Raw genomic sequence first — 17,525 nt, 5'->3', positions numbered from 1 at the left:
CATTTGCAATCTCAGATCAAAGGCCATTGCTTTCACCTCCTGCAGGTGAGCTCCCAAAGGCACCTGGTGGGCCACTGCGAGTAGCAGAGTGCTGGACTAGATGGACTCTGGTCTGATCCAGCTGGCTCGTTCTTATGTTCTTATGCTAATTCAGCAACGTTCATTTAACCCGGATTCAGCAAAATAAAACAGGTCAGAAGTGTTTGGGAGGGGGGAGTTTTGTGGGAACTTTTCCCCCATAATGCTTTTTTCACACCCCTTAACCCATTATATTTTTCCGGTGTGGAATCACCCAGCGGCTACCCCTAATTCGGAATTCCCAAAGAAATGAGAACCGGAAGCGTCTCTGAAGAGCAAGGTTTATTAACTTAACACTTCAACTAAATCCACGTCATAGACACACACACACGCACAAAAAAAAAAAATATGTACTTCCGACAGGATCAAAGTGCAAAATGTTCAGTCCACATTTATAATACACCCATTGTCTTTGAGGGAAACGAAAGGCTTTGGGAAGGAAGCAAGCTTTCCGGGACCACTTTGAAGATCGGCCTCGACTCGGAGCGAGACAGAATCGTGACCGTCCGGAAGAGGTCACCCTGGAATCAAAGTCGAGGAAGACACGCTAGAACAGTGGGACAGGTCTGGGACTGACCTTTCTAGCGCCCTTCAAGAAGGGCGGGATGCCGAACGAATGCAGATAGTCAACCGGAACCACCTCCGGGGGGGCTCTTTCGTCAAGAAAAGACAACGGGTTAAGAACTTTTGAGGTAACATACAACATCGAGCCCCCCAACGGAGAGCAAAACTATTTTAAGTTTTAAGACTTTTAAGGGGCAGGAGAGAATGCACGGGGTTCCCATTGCTCAAAGCTGCCCGGGGTGGGGGTGGGGGGGCTCTCTCCTGCCTCACTTTACAAAGGTGTAACCAGGGACTTCACCGCTGGATCTCGCCCACTGATTGCAAACGCGAATCACAGCAACGCACTGTAACAGCCAACTCACACAATCATTATTTCGGGGAGGGTGGAGGAGGGAAATGTTCCTATTTCTTATTATTGATGTCAAAGATGTACCCCACCTATTCTTCCCATTTATTGCCACAACAGAAGCGGGAGAGGAAGGAACAATTCCTTACTTGGCAGGAAGGTGAAATTCTCTTGGAGGATGCTGAAGGCAAGGATGTGTTGTAAACATTCCCGGAAGAAAGAAAGAAAGAAAAAAGCAGGTAGCGTAAAAGAAAGAAAAAGCCAGTCGCCTAATCTTGTTTAGGTCTACGGGATCTGTTCGAAGGATGCAGAAAATCCTTTTAAGATTGCAAAAAAAGGGAGGGGTGAATCAACCGATAATATGGTAAAAATCAGTCCGCCTCTGCAGACCTCTGCCGCCTCTGCCATCTTAAACGCTTGCCCAAGCTACAGGGCATTCTAATAATTTTGTCCCCCAGACCCAGTTTAAAACGTCCTTCCTATCACAAGAGAAGACCCACTGGAAAGGAGAAAGGGGTCAAAGGTCAGCGCACCACGGGCTGCCCACCAGAGAGGTCAAAAAGGTGATCGGTCTTTCGCAGTCAACAGAAAAGTAAAATGCAGGAGGAAAGAGGAAGAGAAGAAAAAAGCAGTTTCTCCCCCCCCCCAATGGAATTGACTGGATTTTCAAGCATTCTGAGCCATGAAAACACACCAGTAGCAGCGGCGACCTTTAAGGCATAGGTGTCAAACTCGCGGCCCTCCAGATGTTATGGACTACAGTTCCCATCATCCCCTGCCAGCATGATGCTGGCAGGGGATGATGGGAACTGTAGCCCACAACATCTGGAGGGCCGCGAGTTTGACACCTGTGTTTTAAGGAGTCGAGTTTTCGGCCCATGCAGTATTGGGGGCTGCTTTTCTCTTCATCTCACTTGTGGGGCAGGGCGAAGGACAGCAAACTCGTTCCAGGGAAGGGTTAAATCCTATTGTGCATTTTCAGGTCTCCACCACAAAACCATACTAATAAGGAGCAAACGCTTGCCGAACAATGTGAAATTTTGTCCTTGCGTTTCTTTGTTCGGCCCAAGCAAGAGAGAGATTGTACTCTTCCCTGATTTAAAAAAAATATAAAATAAAATCTGGATCTAGAAAGAGACTGAAGTTCCTCTGTGCTTAAACGGTGATGCTTTCTGGGAGGCGGAAATCAGATCTCACAACGCAACAGATCTCTGAAAGCCAAAAGATCTGCCTCGAATGTCTTTGGGTGCCTTCCAGCCCACACACACACACACACAAACACACACACAAGATCAAATCAGGACAGCCCTCTCATTTCAGAGCTTTCCTACAATCTTCACGCACTATGCTGCATATACATATATTAAATATACAATAAATGAATGAGGAAAAGAGTTTTTTCTTTAAAAAAAAGAGTTTTGGCGTTCAATGCATTTCACTCAAAAGGTATATGCACGCTCTGGAAGGCATTTCAGCTTTAAATAAGAATAAATAAATATTGCATCAAATCAAAGACAAAAATCCTGCCGCAATATCCTTTACGCTGACGATTCAACAAGACGCGCCGGGAAGTTCCTGGCAGACGGTGCCCTTGGGGGTGGCCAACCTATGGTCCTCCAGGTGTTCATGGACTGCAGTTCCCATCAGCCCCAGCCAGCATAGCCAATTGGCCTTGCTGGCAGGGGCTGATGGGAATTGTAGTCCACGAACATCTGGAGTGCCATAGGTTGGCCATCCTTCAAGTCTCACAGCTGGGAGGTGATTTCTTGCCGTCCTTGTCCATTCAGGTATAGCTCAGGTGTTCGGTGATGCTGCGTTGCAAAAAGTTCTGGTCGACATATGAATGAGAGAAATCATCCCCCCTTTCCCCTCCGCATACATGTGCAGGTATACCTAGCCCAGAGGTCCATCAGGTTGTCAGCGCCACCTTGTGAGACCCAATCCAAATGGGGAAAAGAGGAGTTAGATTATCGCGGCCAGGCTAAACCTACCCGGGTTGCCTAAACTTGGAGGATGCTTTTGGCGTGCTCTGAGTGACCTGGCCTGGAACAAGTCTCCAAAGCAGAAAGGAGTGCTTTGAAAACACTAGAGGTGACACAAGTTCCAGCAGGCTACTGACTTCTGGGACGTGCCCGAAGCGGCAGGAATCCAGCAGGTTTGCCCGCCTTGGAGACTTCCTGGGTCAGCGAGGTTGCCTGACGAGCTCGAGTCTCGGTTGGACTGTCTCGGTCAAGCGGATGCTCTTTAGTGCAGAAGGAAGGCCGGGCCTACACGAAAACCCATCTCCTGGTTTCCTGTGAGGAAGGGTTTCAAAAATGCGGAGGTGCCAATCAGACGTGCGAGCCCCCACCTCGCGCCAAAGGACGGACCACCTTGGATGTTGATCTTGTAGCCAGATCTCCCTTCGCCTTTCCTTGGCACCTTCAAAGCCTAGATCTGTGGTGGCGAACCTATGGCACTCCAGATGTTCATGGACTACAATTCCCATCAGCCTCTGCCAGCATGCTGGCAGGGGCTGATGGGAATTGTAGTCCATGAACATCTGGAGTGCCATAGGTTCGCCACCACTGGCCTAGATAGTAAAGCCAACTGGGGCTCACGACAGCCACAGAATCTGCCTTGGAGGCCAGACGGAAGCAGGGACTCTGAGTGCCGAACGCACTGCTTGCTCAGGGTCTTTCTGACCTCTTGAGACCCCCCCAGATGACTCCGTGCCTGCGGTCCCTCTTTCAGGGATGGGCAGGAGGCTGTAGTGAAAGACACGCCTGTACCTGCAGTGTTACGTTTGTGAGCAAGGAAACGGTCTCTGGCCAACAGGCTGTAAAGTTCTTGCTGCGATGTCTGCCCGTTTAGTACATGTTTCCGTCTGGAGACGGAAGCTCTAGCCAAGCTCTCAATTTCTCAATGGATGCAACGTATACAATCAGTCAAGAAACAAACGCGCTGCCTCAACCGCTGATATTATCAATATTTCAACCAACGTTAAAGTGCAACAGTGAAAAAGTGCGAAAACAGTGCAATACTCTATACCAGTGGTGGCGAACCTTTGGCACTCCAGATGTTATGGACTACAATTCCCATCAGCCTTTGCCAGCATAGCCAATTGGCCATGCTGGCAGGGGCTGATGGGAATTGTAGTCCATAACATCTGGAGTGCCAAAGGTTCACCATCACGACTCTATACGATGTAGCACATCAATTTCAATAGCAGCTTCTTTGGTGTCGTCTTCAAACAGCCCTTTCAGTTAGTCCATACATATACTGGGACGAATTCTCTTTCTTTGAAGACCGTCAGCCGCATTCCGTCCAACTGACTTGCTGTACGTATGGTAAACAACCGGACTGGTCTTGGCCCAGTCCGATAGACACAATTGACGGGTTGCGCTACTGTAACCGTTTTCGATTCAGTCTTCTTCAGATTATGATTAATTCGTCAGTCTTGGTTGGGATAACAACCAGTCCGGTTGTTTACCATACGTACAGCAAGTCGGTTTGACGGAATGCAGGGAGCGCAGCATGTGGAAATCGGTTGACGGTCTTCAAAGAAAGAGAATTCGTCCTAGTATATATACGGACTAACTGAAAGGACTGTTTGAAGACGACGCCAAAGAAGCTGCTATTGAAATGGATGTGCTACATCGTATAGAGTCGTATGAGAGTATTGCACTTTTTCCACTGTTGCACTTTAACGTTTGATAATATCAGCGGTTGATGCAGCGCATTTGTTTCTTAGCCAAGACCTGCCAAGGAAGCCGTCCCCCCCTTTCTTGGGGAGTTTCTGCCTGCCCAGTTGCAACACAGCCCCTGAAACAGAGTCAGGCGAGATCTCACGGCGCCCGTGTTTATTAACGTGCAGTGCCGGATTGAGCCATCCCGGCACTCTGCGAGACCAGATCCATAAGGAGAGACTGTTTCAACTCACCTTCTTTAAGGACCCAGGCAGACTACGGAGCTTTGGACTGATGTTTCCAATCCTGCAAAAATTTTAGCTACGGCCGCAAGAATGCGATAGTTGGGATCGTTAGCAAAGCCTCTTTGACATCTTGCTGCCAGATGCAATCAAGTAGGAAACCACTGTCCTTTCCTTGTTTTCTAAAGGCTGGAGGGATTTTTCGTGGAGGCCCGCGAAGTCAAAATTGGCACGGCCACGTCCAGGTCCCCCACGGTAGCTTCTCTCCTGCCCCTGGACCAAAACGGACATGCGCCCCGGCAGGCTTCCATGACTACCGTGCAGACGCTCCGAGACAAGCCCGGCCACAGCGGATGCTGTTAAGTAAACTTCGAGAAAGGACACAGACGTATAAGAACACAGAAGCAGAAAGAGCACCATTTAGAACGGAAGTTGGAAACCTTATTACCGCTAAACAACTCAGACTAAGCTAGGGGGGGTGGTGGGAAAGAGTAGAGACAGAATTAAGACTCTCGGACAGCAAAGAAGTCTACGCTCAAACACAGCTACTAAGGAGCGACACCAGACGTCTGTCCAAATACGATCCCTACCCTTTTTCATCTGATGACCACTAGCTTGTTGCGATATATCTATTGCCAAAAATTAGCGTAAAACCAGAGAGAACCCATGAAAATGACCGATATATTTTTTTAAAGAGCTGTGATGGCGGAAGAAGCAAATGCCACCAATCGGCACCCGGTAACGTGGCCGGAACCGGCCCGGGCGCTTCCTGTCAGCTTTGAAAGGAGGGACCCATAAAGCGATCGGATGGCCAGCTCGCCACTCTGGATTGAAAAAGCGGATGAGAAAATACTGCTTCCGTATAGAGAACACACACAGAGAGACGTTAAATTAATGCAAACGGTAGCGATATCCTTGGTTCCTTTGTTCCGCACGACGCAGTGCATAAAGTGACTCGTATGATAAGCCAAGGCCGGGACGGGGGCTACACAGAGCGCCAGATCAGTCCGTTCTTGCTGGGCTCCAGAAAATGCTCCACGAGGGCGTCGATGAGTTTCTGCAGATCTTCTTCCAGGAAGGCCACGTCACTAAAGGAGACAGAAGGCGGCGGTTAGGAAGACGTTCGGAGCGCGATTCCAAGAGCCCACCACAAGCGGGCACTGTGTGAGTCAGCAGTGTGACGCGGCGGCCAAGAAAGCTAATGCGATTCTGGGCTGTATCAATGGGAGAATAGTGTCTAGATCAAGGGATGCAATTGTACCTCTCTGTTCTGCACTGGTTAGACCTCACCTGGAATATTGCGTACAGTTCTGGACACCGCAATTCAGGAAGGATATTGACAAGCTAGAACGGGTCCAGAGGAGGGCAACCGAAACGGTCAAAGGTCTGGAATCCCTGCCCTACGAGGACTTAGGGAGCTGGGGATGTTTTGTTTGGTAAAGAGAAGGTGAAGAGGTGACATGATAGCCCTGTTTAGATATTTGAAGGGATGTCATAAGCATAAGCATAAGCATAAGCATAAGCATAAGCATAGCATAAGCATAAGCATTTTATTGTCATTGTGCACGCACAACGAAATTTACAGCAGCATTCCTCGATGCACACAATTTCAGACTCATACAATTTCAGACTCATGCAATTTCAGACTCATACATCATCATCCTCCACCCATCCCTACATAGCCCCAAATACATCAATATGAAGCAGCGGAGTTTAGCATAGCCCAAGCTCTAGAGTAGAAGCTTTCTCTAAGCCTCTTTGTCCTACTTGTGAGGGCCCTGTATCGTCTGCCAGATGGTAGCAGTTTAAAAAGAGAGTGTGCTGGATGAGACGGGTCCCTTAGAATATTTTGGGCTTTATTTAGACTTCAGGCATTATAGATTTCTTCCAAGGAGGGGAGAGGGCAGCCGATAATCCTTTGTGCAGTATTGATCACCCTTTGGAGCGCCTTCCTATTCGCCACTGTGCAACTGGAGAACCATACACAGATGCAGTAGGTTAGGACACTCTCTATAGCACAGCGGTAAAAGGACACCAGAAGTTTTCCATCTAGTTGTTGCTTCCTTAAAAATGTCATGTTGGTGAGGGAGCAAGCTTGTTTTCTGCTGCTCCAGAGACTGAGGACCAGGTTCAAGGGGAAGGAAAAGAGGTTCCACCTAAACATCAGGAAAAACTTCCTGAGCTTGCTTGAATAACTGAGAAAGAAGAAGGGGAGGGAGGGAGGGAGGAAAAAAAGGAAAAATGTATAGTTTGATTAAATATATTGTTTGTAACTGTTATATAAATACTCTATACAATAAAAAAATTCATTTTAAAAAGAAGGAAAAACTTCCTGACAGTCAGGGCTGTTCAACAGTGAAATGCACTACCTCATGGCGTGGTGTAGGAGTGGCGTAGGAGGTTAAGAGCTCGTGTATCTAATCTGGAGGAACCGGGTTTGATTCCCAGCTCTGCCGCCTGAGCTGTGGAGGCTTCTCTGGGGAATTCAGATTAGCCTGTGCCCTCCCACACACGCCAGCTGGGTGACCTTGGGCTAGTCACAGTTCTTCGGAGCTCTCTCAGTCCCACCCACTTCACAGGGTGTTTGTTGTGAGGGGGGAAGGGCAAGGAGATTGTAACCCCCTTTGAGTCTCCTACAGGAGAGAAAGGGGGAATATAAATCCAAACTCTTCTTCTTCTTCTTCTTCTCTTCACCAAACTAAACATCCCCAGCTCCCTAAGTCTCTCCTAGTAGGGCATGGATTCCAGACCTTTGACCATTTTGGTTGCCTTCCTCTGGACCCGTTCCAGCTTGTCAATATCCTTCTGGTGAACTAGATTAGCTTGTGCACTCCAACACACACCAGCTGGGTGCCCTTGGGCTAGTCACAGTTCTTCGGAGCTCATCTCAGCCCCACCCACCTCACAGGGTGTTTGTTGTGAGGGGGGAAGGGCAAGGAGATTGTCAGCCCCTTTGAGTCTCCTGCAGGAGAGAAAGGGGGGATATAAATCCAAACTCTTCCTCTTCTTCTTCTTTGGAGGTTTTTAAACAGAGGCTCAATGGCCATTTGTCAGGAGTGCGTTAATTATGTATTCTTGCATGGCAGGGGGTTGGACTGGATGGCCCTTGGGGTGTTAGGACTTGACAATTAGATCAGCAAAATCTACTCGACAGCTTGGCTGATGCAATCCTCCACCTTTCACCTAGTTTCAGGTGGGTGACGCAACCATGACTAAGCACATCTAGTGTGACTGCATCACTACACCCTGATTGGTTGTATATCTGTCTATATGGGCACAGAACAGTTTGCTCTGCGCGTGCTTTGGTTATCCAGTTGCTGCGCTGCACTCTGTCAGATTTTGGGAAAAAGGAATAAAACCCTTCTGTCCTTTGAAGTGAACGACGCCTGGGTTCCTGCGTTTTCTTTTCCTTAACTGCTTCTGCGGTCACCACGACCGCTGCCGAGTGGATCCTTCTCGTGGGGTCTCTTCCAACTCTTTGATTCTAAAATTCTACGATTTATCCTACAGGAAGAGGTAAGGATGGACTTCCATGATGCTGCTCCCACCCCAAAGGTGTCTGGCTCTCAAAATGTCTGGAAGAGTGCCAGCATGCTGTGGTGGTGAAGAGCAGGCGGACTCTCATCTGGAGAACTGGGTTCTGTTCCCTACATGAAGCCTGCTGGGTGACCGTGGGCCAGTCACGGTTCTCTCAGAACTCTCTCAGCCCCACCTGCCTCACAAGGCGTCTGTTGTGGGGAGTGGAAGGGAATTGCAAGCTGCTTTGAGACTCCTAATAGACAGTGGGGCATGAAAACCCACTCTTCTTCTTCTTCTTCAAGGTTCAGAAAGAGACCAAATCGGTCATGTGCCGGCCAGAGGCATGCCAGGGGTAAATGGTGCCCGGAGACAAATTGTCTCCACGACGCCCCCCAGGCTCTGCCCCTGCCCCGCCCACCTCGGCTCCGCCCCCACTGCCCTCGACCCTGCCTATGTCACCATGGACATGGGCAAGGTTTAGGGTGCCCACTTCCCCCCCAGACTCCCCCTGCCGTCTGGGCTCCTAGCCAGCAGCCTGCAGTCTCTTCTGACCTCCCCTCCGGGCAGGCCAGAAGAGACTGCAGTCCCGGCCTCGGAGACCTTCTTTTATAAGCACTGAGGCTGGGGGGTGGGGCTTGGAGGCAGCAGGAAGTCCTGGGGGGACAGGGTCGAGGCTTGCAAAAAAAAAGAGACAGCAGGACTTCCTGGTCACGTGGGGGGGGGGCGATTTTGCACCCCCCACGTGACCAGAAGAGTTGCGCCCGGGGACAAGGGGTACCCCTTGTCCCTAGGCAGATACGCCACTGGTGTCTGCCATTGGAGAGATCCCATTCAAAGCCCTTGATTCACCGGGCCAGCTGCAGGCATAAAGCGTGGGCCCCAGCAACAGAGACGCCAAGGACACCTTCCTACCTCTGATCTGGCGGCGCGCACATCTCCGCATAATATTTGATCTTTGGCTCCGTTCCGCTGGTCCGGAGGGTGGCGACGCAGCCGTTTTGGAAGGTGAACGTGATCATCTGGCTGTTTCGGCTGACGGGCAGGACCTGTTGCGACAAGAGCGGGGGGGGGGAGACTTGAGACTCGGAACGGTCAAGATGTGTCTCCTCCCCAATTTTCCGCACACGTGAAACACCACCCGCTGGGTCCTTACGGAATGAGCGGCTGTTTGTCTCACACTCCGGGTGCTGCATTCTTCCTGGTTTTCCCTACATGCCCTCCAACGGCTTCTCCTGAGGTTTCTGAGGACATCGCTTAATGTGATTATAAAGTTACCCACACTCCCAACCGTGCCCAGCACTGCAGGAGATCATGAGTGAGAAAGGAAAGGATGAAGAGTGAAGAAGAAGAGTTTGTATTTAAACCCACCTTTCTGTCCTGTACATAAGAACATAAGAACATAAGAACTAGCCTGCTGGATCAGACCAGAGTCCATCTAGTCCAGCTCTCTGCTCCTCGCAGTGGCCCACCAGGTGCCTTTGGGAGCTCACGTGCAGGAGGTGAAAGCAAGGGCCTTCTGCTCCTGCTGCTCCTGAGCACCTGGTCTGTTAAGGCATTTGCAATCTCAGATCAAGGAGGATCAAGATTGGTAGCCATAGGTTGACTTCTCTTCCATAAATCTGTCCAAGCCCCTTTTAAAGCTATCCAGGTGAGTGGCCATCACCACCTCCTGTGGCAGCATATTCCAAACACCAATCACACGTTGCGTGAAGAAGTGTTTCCTTTTATTAGTCCTAATTCTTCCCCCTAGCCTTTTCAATGCGTGCCCCTGGTGTAAGGAGATTCCAGGTGGCTTACAAGCTCCTTTCCCTCCTCTCCCCACAACAGATACCTTGTGAGGTAAGTGGGGCTGAGAGAGTTGGGAGAGCACTGTGACTAGACCAAGGTCACCCAGCAGGATTGTAGGAGTGTGGAAACACATCTGGTTCACCAGATAAGCCTCTGCCACTCAGGTGGAGGAGTGGGGAATCAAACCCGGTTCTCCAGAGTAGAATCCGCCTGATCTTTACCGCTGCACCACACTGGTAGGTGGGGGGCACATGGATAGGAGGGCAAGAAGGAGGGTCTGAAAGTGGGCATAGGGGGTCCCTGGACACTCTCTATCCAGACCCTCCCCAAACCTATGGCCGTCTTTGCCAGCCATACAACAGTAGCCGAGTCAACAGACGTCCTCAATTTCGGCAAATGAGGATTCCTGAGCAAAGATCCGGGCCGAACCAGCACCGACCTTCCGAGCGCTGGAAACTCACCGACTTCTTGTTCGGCTGGCTGCTGTCGTAGCCCGTGGTGACGTCCCGCACATGCAAGATGCCGTAAGCCCCACAGTATTCTGGGTAAGAGTTCGGCGATCCGAAGTTCCGCAGCCTTTCAAATATCCTTTTGATGGTGACAGGATCGTAGCACAAGAAGTAGGAGGTTTTTGAAATGTGATAGCCATATCTACAGAAAGAGAAAAAAAATAAATACAGTCAAAGCTAGTGGAGACCTAGATGCACGTTATATCCATATGTGGATTGAATGCAAAGAAGTAAAAAGATTCTGGGAAAAGGCATTGCTATGGATAGAGAAATTTATGGCTACCAATCTTGATCCTCTTTGATCTGAGATTGCAAATGCCTTAACAGTCCAGGTGCTCGGGAGCAACAGCCGCAGCAGAAGGCCATTGCTTTCACATCCTGCACGTGAGCTCCCAATGGCACCTGGTGGGCCACTGTGAGTAGCAGAGAGCTGGACTAGATGGACTCTGGTCTGATCCAGCTGGCTTGTTCTTATGTTCTTATGTTCTTATGGTGAAAAATAAAGCGGAATTAAGAAATGATCTATTATTTATGGGAATAATTGATGATGAAAAAATAGATGTACAATATAGAAATATGTATAAAACGTGGATTAGAGCAATACATGCAGTGATAGCGTTTGGATGGAAAGATAAGAAAAAATGGATGATTCAGAAATGGTTGGAATATATATGGGAACAAGTGACATTAGACATTTTTGAAATATTATCAAAGAGTAAAACATGGCAAGAAAAACAGAATGAAATAATGAAGATATGGACAAGTTATGAGAATTGGATGAAGGAGACGGGAGTCAGAGAAGACATATGGATAAGAAGACAACAACGAATGAACATACTGCTGTTTGGTTAAAGAAAAGTAAAACATAATATTAGGGGAGGGTGGGAGGGAAAAAAGGGAAAATGTATTGTTTGGAAATTATATCAGAAAGGTGTAAATAGAATGATTATTTCAAACTATACAATTAAAAATATTTTTAAAAAATAAATAAAGTCAAAGCTATTTAAAACTCCTCCGTTTATCTGGTTTGGTGATTGCAATAATTCTCTTGCCACGTCGTCCTGCGACACTCAGATATACCGAGAAGACAGTGTTGTACCATGGTTAGAAAACCCAGACTGGAATCTGCAATATCTTGGCTGAAATCCTTCCTCTGCTATGGAGGCTGGTTGGGTGACCAGTCACACACTCAGCCTAGCCTACCTCAAAGGGCTATTGTGATCCCAGGCCCTGCCTGGAACTACTGGTGATCCCAGGCCCTGCGAGGATGCGGCTGGCCTCGACCCGGGCCAGGGCCTTTACCGCTCTGGCCCCTGCCTCGTGGAACGCTCTCCCTCCAGCTGTCCGGGCCCGGCGGGACCTTGGCGAGTTCTGCAGGGCCTGTAAGACAGAGCTATTCCACCGGGCTTTTGGAGGGGCCGGCCGCAGTTCCACCGCCCCCCACTGAAATGGAAATCAAAGCTGCCTGTCTGGACCATCTTGGTTGGGCCCTAATTCCATCTCGGGCCTTGCCTATCTCCTCCCCCTTTTTCTTCTTTCTTCTTCTTTTCCTGTTTTCTTTGGCCTTTAGATCGGGCGCCTGTGTAAATGGGTATATGTGTTACACAATCTTGCTGTTTTAATGATTGATTGTATTAATTGCTGATGAGTTTTAATGGATTGACTTTTATGTTGTATTGATTTGCTGTTGAAACAGCCGTGTTGTGAGCCACCTCGAGCCCTTCGGGGATGAGGCAGCCTATACATTTAATAAATAAATAAAAATAAATAAATAAAAAAAATATTGTGGGGATAAAATGGAGGGGGGGGGAGAATGACAGCAGCCCATTTTGGCTCCCGTTTTGGAGCAGAAATGAGTAAACACATAACCATATACGGAAAGGCTGAAGGCCTTTTTTTTTTTCTGGTGAAAACTTCCTCTCATAGGTTTCGTTATTTAAAATATTGCTACCCCATTTTTACCCCCTCGCAGGGCCACAAAGTGTCTTCCGGGAAACTGAGAAGATGCGCAAACCAACAGCGGCCAACGTGCGGTTGCCGCTTAGCGGGAAAAGGGGAATGCACACATTTTCCTGCCTTGGGATACACAAGTGCGCGCTGCCCCCTTTTCACTTAACCGCACATCTTGGGAGCATCAGTGGGAACATACTCTCCCGTAGTGAGAGGCTGTACTGAAGAAGAAGAGTTTGGATTTGTATTGGCGAAAGCCTTCATGGCCAGAATCACTAGGCCAGTGATGGCAAACCTTTTCGAGACCGAGCGCCCAAACTGCAACCCAAAACCCACTTATTCATCGCAAAGGGCCAACACCGCAATTTAACCTGAATACTGAGGTTTTAGTTTAGAAAAAAACGGTTGAGGTGTGTGTTACTCAGGAGTAAGCTTGGTGGTAGTCGGTGGCTTTGCTTTGAAGCAACTGTGCAACTCTTCCAACAGGTGAATCACAACCCTAGGAGGGTTTACTCAGAAGCAAGCCCCATTGCCAGCAAGCGAGCTTACTCCCAGGTAAAGGATTGTGCTTTAGTTCTTCGCATGAAAATCCGTGGGGCTTAACAGCGTCACCTACACTGCTTCCCCAAAACTAGGTCTTAGGTTTAATGCTAATAATCGAGCCCAGTGGCCCAGGCCAGCCTAGATGTGTGTGGGGGGGAGAGGGGGCGACTCTGTTTGCGCGTGCCCACAGAGAGGGCTCTGAGTGCCACCTCCGGCACCCGTGCCATAGGTTCGCCACCACTGCACTAGGGTGTTAAAGAGTTTGGATTTATACCCCGTCTTTCTCTCCAGTAAGGAGTCTCAAAGCGGCTTACAAGCTCCTTCTCCCTCTCCCCACAACAAACATCTTGTGAGGTAAGTGGGGCCGAGAGAGTCCAGAGAGAGAACTGGGAACAGCCCAAGGTCACTCAGCAGGCTTCATGCGTAGGAGCAGGGGAACAAACCCAGTTTGCCAGAGAAGAGTCCACCGCTCAGGTGGAGGAGTGGGGAATCAAACCCGGTTCTCCAGATAAGTCCACCGCTCTACCACGCTACTGACAGCATTATAACGACTGCAGGGCTCGCGTCTTCTCCCCCTTCTGACTCCACCCCCCAAAGTCAATCCCAGCACGTACGTCTTATAGATTTCTGTTAGCTGCTGGGCCAGAGTTTGGCTCTTGGTATCCAGAAACGCAGCCATCTCTGCAGTCACCACGGCTGCGCTGACGCCATCTTTGTCCAACACGGAAGTGCCGCACATAAAGCCTGGGAGACAAGGAAATATTCCATGCTGAGCACAACTTTCCTTTGCGGGCACGCTTACCTTTTAAAGATTTTTAGTCGAGGTCAATCTGTACTCAACTGTCAAGGCCAACTGCACTCAAAATGATTAATATGGAAGAATTGCAAGGATAACTAAAGGTTGCGACACATTGACATGAGACCAGAGGCAGAAGGGCATACATATCTTATACAATTTCAGAGATTCTCACTAAAACACTTTCAGGAAGATTAGACAGACTCACACAACAACAAGAGGAGGAGGAGGAGGAGGAGGAGGAGGAGGAGGAGGAGGAGGAGGAGGAGGAGGAGGAGGAGGAGGAGGAGGAGTTTGGCAAATGCTTGTTACATTTCATTTTTACTCTGAAGCACAAGGGAATACTTCGAAAGGTTCCTTGAGGCTCGGAGCTTCGCCGTGCTTACCGATGGACTCTTCAAAGGCAAAAAGGACTTCTTTGCCGCTATCCAGCAAGTCTTTGACTCGGCCGCCAATCGATTTGAACCCAGGGAGCGTATCCTGAAACAAGAAGAGGAGGAACCTTCCCTGAGTACTGTAGATACTGTACCGTTGTAGGCAGAGGCTCAAATCCACGCCGCCCCCCCCCCCCACCCAACTCCTCTCCGGTCTTGTAACCTCCACTTTCACTGTCTGGATTAGATTGTGTTTTGAGAGCAATGCGCTTTCCCTTTGTTTATAAATACTACGGAGAAACTGATTGCTGCGTGCCCCATTCCACTCTACTGTTTTTAGCAAGTATCAGCCTACAAAAGGGATCCCCAACATGGTGCCCACGGCTCCCACAAAGAGTTTTTAGACAGTGGGTGGGGCCAGGTGGGGATTTTGCCCAACAAAGATTCTGACTGGCTTGTAGACTTTTTTTTAAAAAAAATATTGTTTTGGTAGAAGGTGCAACCGCAGCTCAAGGATCTTCACTGGGCGGCTGAAAGTAGAAGGAGAGAAGAGTTTGGATTTATACCTCACTTTGCTCACCTCTAAATCAATCACTAGTTGAAGCAAAGGGCTGTATGTCTCATTATTTATTCCATATGATTAATTTTAGATTGAGACGTGCATTCTCTTTAGCTAGATTCAATATTTTGCCATCTGCCTTACTCGAGGGTCAATTCCAAAAAATACCAAAGACCGAAAGATTATGCCCTTGCAACAGCATACAAGTAGAAACACTAGAGCATATCATGTTTCACTGTCCAAATAGGGAATACTTAAGGTACAAGTATCGACCATTGTTTACATCTTTTAATGTAGATATGACAGATGATCAAAGGATAAAGTATTTCCTGGATGGATCAAATCAGGATTTTTCTGAATTAGTTGCCAAGTTTCTGTTGAATATAATTGGTACATCTGCTAAGGAAGATTTGTGTATTAAATGATGGTTATTTGAGCTGTAACTATGTTATTCTGGATGTAAAATGTTTCTGGTTACAAAATGTTTTACTGTATGATGCCAATAAAGGCTTTGTGTGTGTGTACCTCACTTTTCTCTCCTGTAAGGAGACTCAAGGTGGCTTACAAGCTCCTTCCCTTTCCTCCCCCCACAACAGACACCTGGTGAGGCAGGTGGGGCTGAGAGAGTCCTGAGAGGACTGTGACTAGCCCAAGGTCCCCCAGCAGGAATGTAGGAGTGCGGAAACACATCTGATTCCCCAGATAAGCCTCTGCCGCTCAGGTGGAGGAGTGGGGAATCAAACCCGGTTCTCCAGATTAGAATCCACCTGCTCCTAACTACCACACCACGCTTGCTCTCCTTAAATGACAAAACCGCTAAAGCTCTTCCTTTGAGCTAGACCTGAACAAACGGAACCGTCCCTTGCTCAAAAACACCCCTGCAAAAATAAACCCAGAACGCATCAAGGCTCAGATCTAGACGGAAAACAGGGCCCGTGTTTACGCAAGAAACAATTCCGTTTTTGTTTTGTTTTTTTGTTTTCACCCAAACTAGCTGGAAGAGTAGCCAGGGAAATGACCCTCACTTCAAAGTGAAATCCTTCTTTGAGCGCGATGGCCTTCAGGATTTTAGAGGAGACGGTCGTGGCCAGCATGTATACGTTCTTGACGTCGCGGTCCTTGGCGCGGCTTGCTTTCCAGCAAGTAAACATCCACCACCCGAACAACGCAGCCAGCTCGTTGCCTGTGAAGACTTTCCAGCGGCCGCTGTGGAAGCAGGGAAAGGCAGCAGGTGTAAGACACTGAAAAAGGAATTACCGTATCAACTCGCGTATCAGCCGAATTGTTCAGCCTCTTTTTAGGCTGAAAAATGCCCTCCTCGGCTTATATGCAGGTCACCCCCTCCCACCGCCCGCGCAGAGCCACAGCACTTACTTATGAGTGGCGAAGCCTCGTCCCCCTCACTAACTCACGCTTTCTTTCTTGCAGGCTCAAAGTTTACGGCGTTGTTTCAGGGAAGCTGCCGGCTTTCTTTCTTGCAAGCTCTAAGTCTACAGGGAAGCTGCCACTCGAGGCAGCTTCCCTGTAGACTTAGCAATGGTGGAACCTTTGACACTCCAGATGTTATGGACTACAATTCCCATCAGCCCCTGGCCATGCTGGCAGGGGCTGATGGGAATTGCAGTCCATAACATCTGGAGTGCCAAAGATTCGCCACTACAGACTACACTACAATTCCCATCAGCCCCAATTCGCCACTACAATTCCCATCAGCCCCAATTGGCCATGCTGGCAGGGGCTGATGGGAATTGCAGTCCATAACATCTGGAGTGCCAAAGGTTCGCCACTACAGACTGAGAACTTGGAAAGCCGGCAGCTTCCCTGAAACAACGCCGTAAACTTTGAGCCTGCAAGAAAGAAAGCGTGAGTTAGTGAGGGGGACGAGGAATTCTCTGCTTCGCTTTCTCCTGCTTTCAGCCGCTTTCCCTCTCCCTAACCCTAACCTTTGACACTCCAGATGTTATGGACTACAATTCCCATCAGCCCCTGGCCATGCTGGCAGGGGCTGATGGGAATTGCAGTCCATAACATCTGGAGTGCCAAAGATTCGCCACTACAGACTACACTACAATTCCCATCAGCCCCAATTCGCCACTACAATTCCCATCAGCCCCAATTGGCCATGCTGGCAGGGGCTGATGGGAATTGCAGTCCATAACATCTGGAGTGCCAAAGGTTCGCCACTACAGACTGAGAACTTGGAAAGCCGGCAGCTTCCCTGAAACAACGCCGTAAACTTTGAGCCTGCAAGAAAGAAAGTGTGAGTTAGTGAGGGGGACGAGGAATTCTCTGCTTCGCTTTCTCCTGCTCTCAGCCGCTTTCCCTCTCCCCAGACCCGTGCGCGCCGCCTCGTCCCTCCTTAAAAAGCCTCCCAAAGGCTTCTGGGGCGCTCCTTTCCTCCAGCTGTGGCTCCTTTGCCGGCTCAGCCCCCTGCCTCCCGATGGATCTTTCCCACCCTCGGCTTATATGCGAGTCAATAAAATTTCCCAGTTTTTCGAGGTAGAATTGGGTGCCTTGGCTTATATGCGGATCGGCTTATACGCGACTACATACGGTAGCAGGTGAGACAGAAAGGAGCTAGATTCAAAT

General features: G+C 49.0%; 1 protein-coding gene across 2 annotated transcripts in view; it reads right to left on the bottom strand.

The window, feature by feature from the left end:
* Positions 1–347: 347 nt before the first annotated feature.
* The window catches only part of PGM2L1 (phosphoglucomutase 2 like 1), a 53,007-nt gene continuing 35,829 nt past the window's right edge, over positions 348–17,525 (bottom strand). For both annotated transcript variants that reach the window (XM_048493442.1, XM_048493443.1), the window contains 6 exons: positions 15,962–16,142; positions 14,390–14,483; positions 13,822–13,951; positions 10,667–10,856; positions 9,330–9,463; positions 348–5,986 (listed from right to left, as the gene is read on the bottom strand). In XM_048493442.1, the coding sequence (XP_048349399.1) occupies positions 5,884–5,986; positions 9,330–9,463; positions 10,667–10,856; positions 13,822–13,951; positions 14,390–14,483; positions 15,962–16,142 (832 nt within the window). In that variant the 3' untranslated portion in view covers positions 348–5,883. The remainder of the gene's footprint in view (positions 5,987–9,329; positions 9,464–10,666; positions 10,857–13,821; positions 13,952–14,389; positions 14,484–15,961; positions 16,143–17,525) is intronic.

The sequence above is a fragment of the Sphaerodactylus townsendi genome, linkage group LG04, assembly GCF_021028975.2.
Source record: "Sphaerodactylus townsendi isolate TG3544 linkage group LG04, MPM_Stown_v2.3, whole genome shotgun sequence".
NCBI classification, from domain to species: Eukaryota; Metazoa; Chordata; class Lepidosauria; order Squamata; family Sphaerodactylidae; genus Sphaerodactylus; species Sphaerodactylus townsendi.
This window is presented reverse-complemented; position numbering and strand designations above follow the sequence as displayed.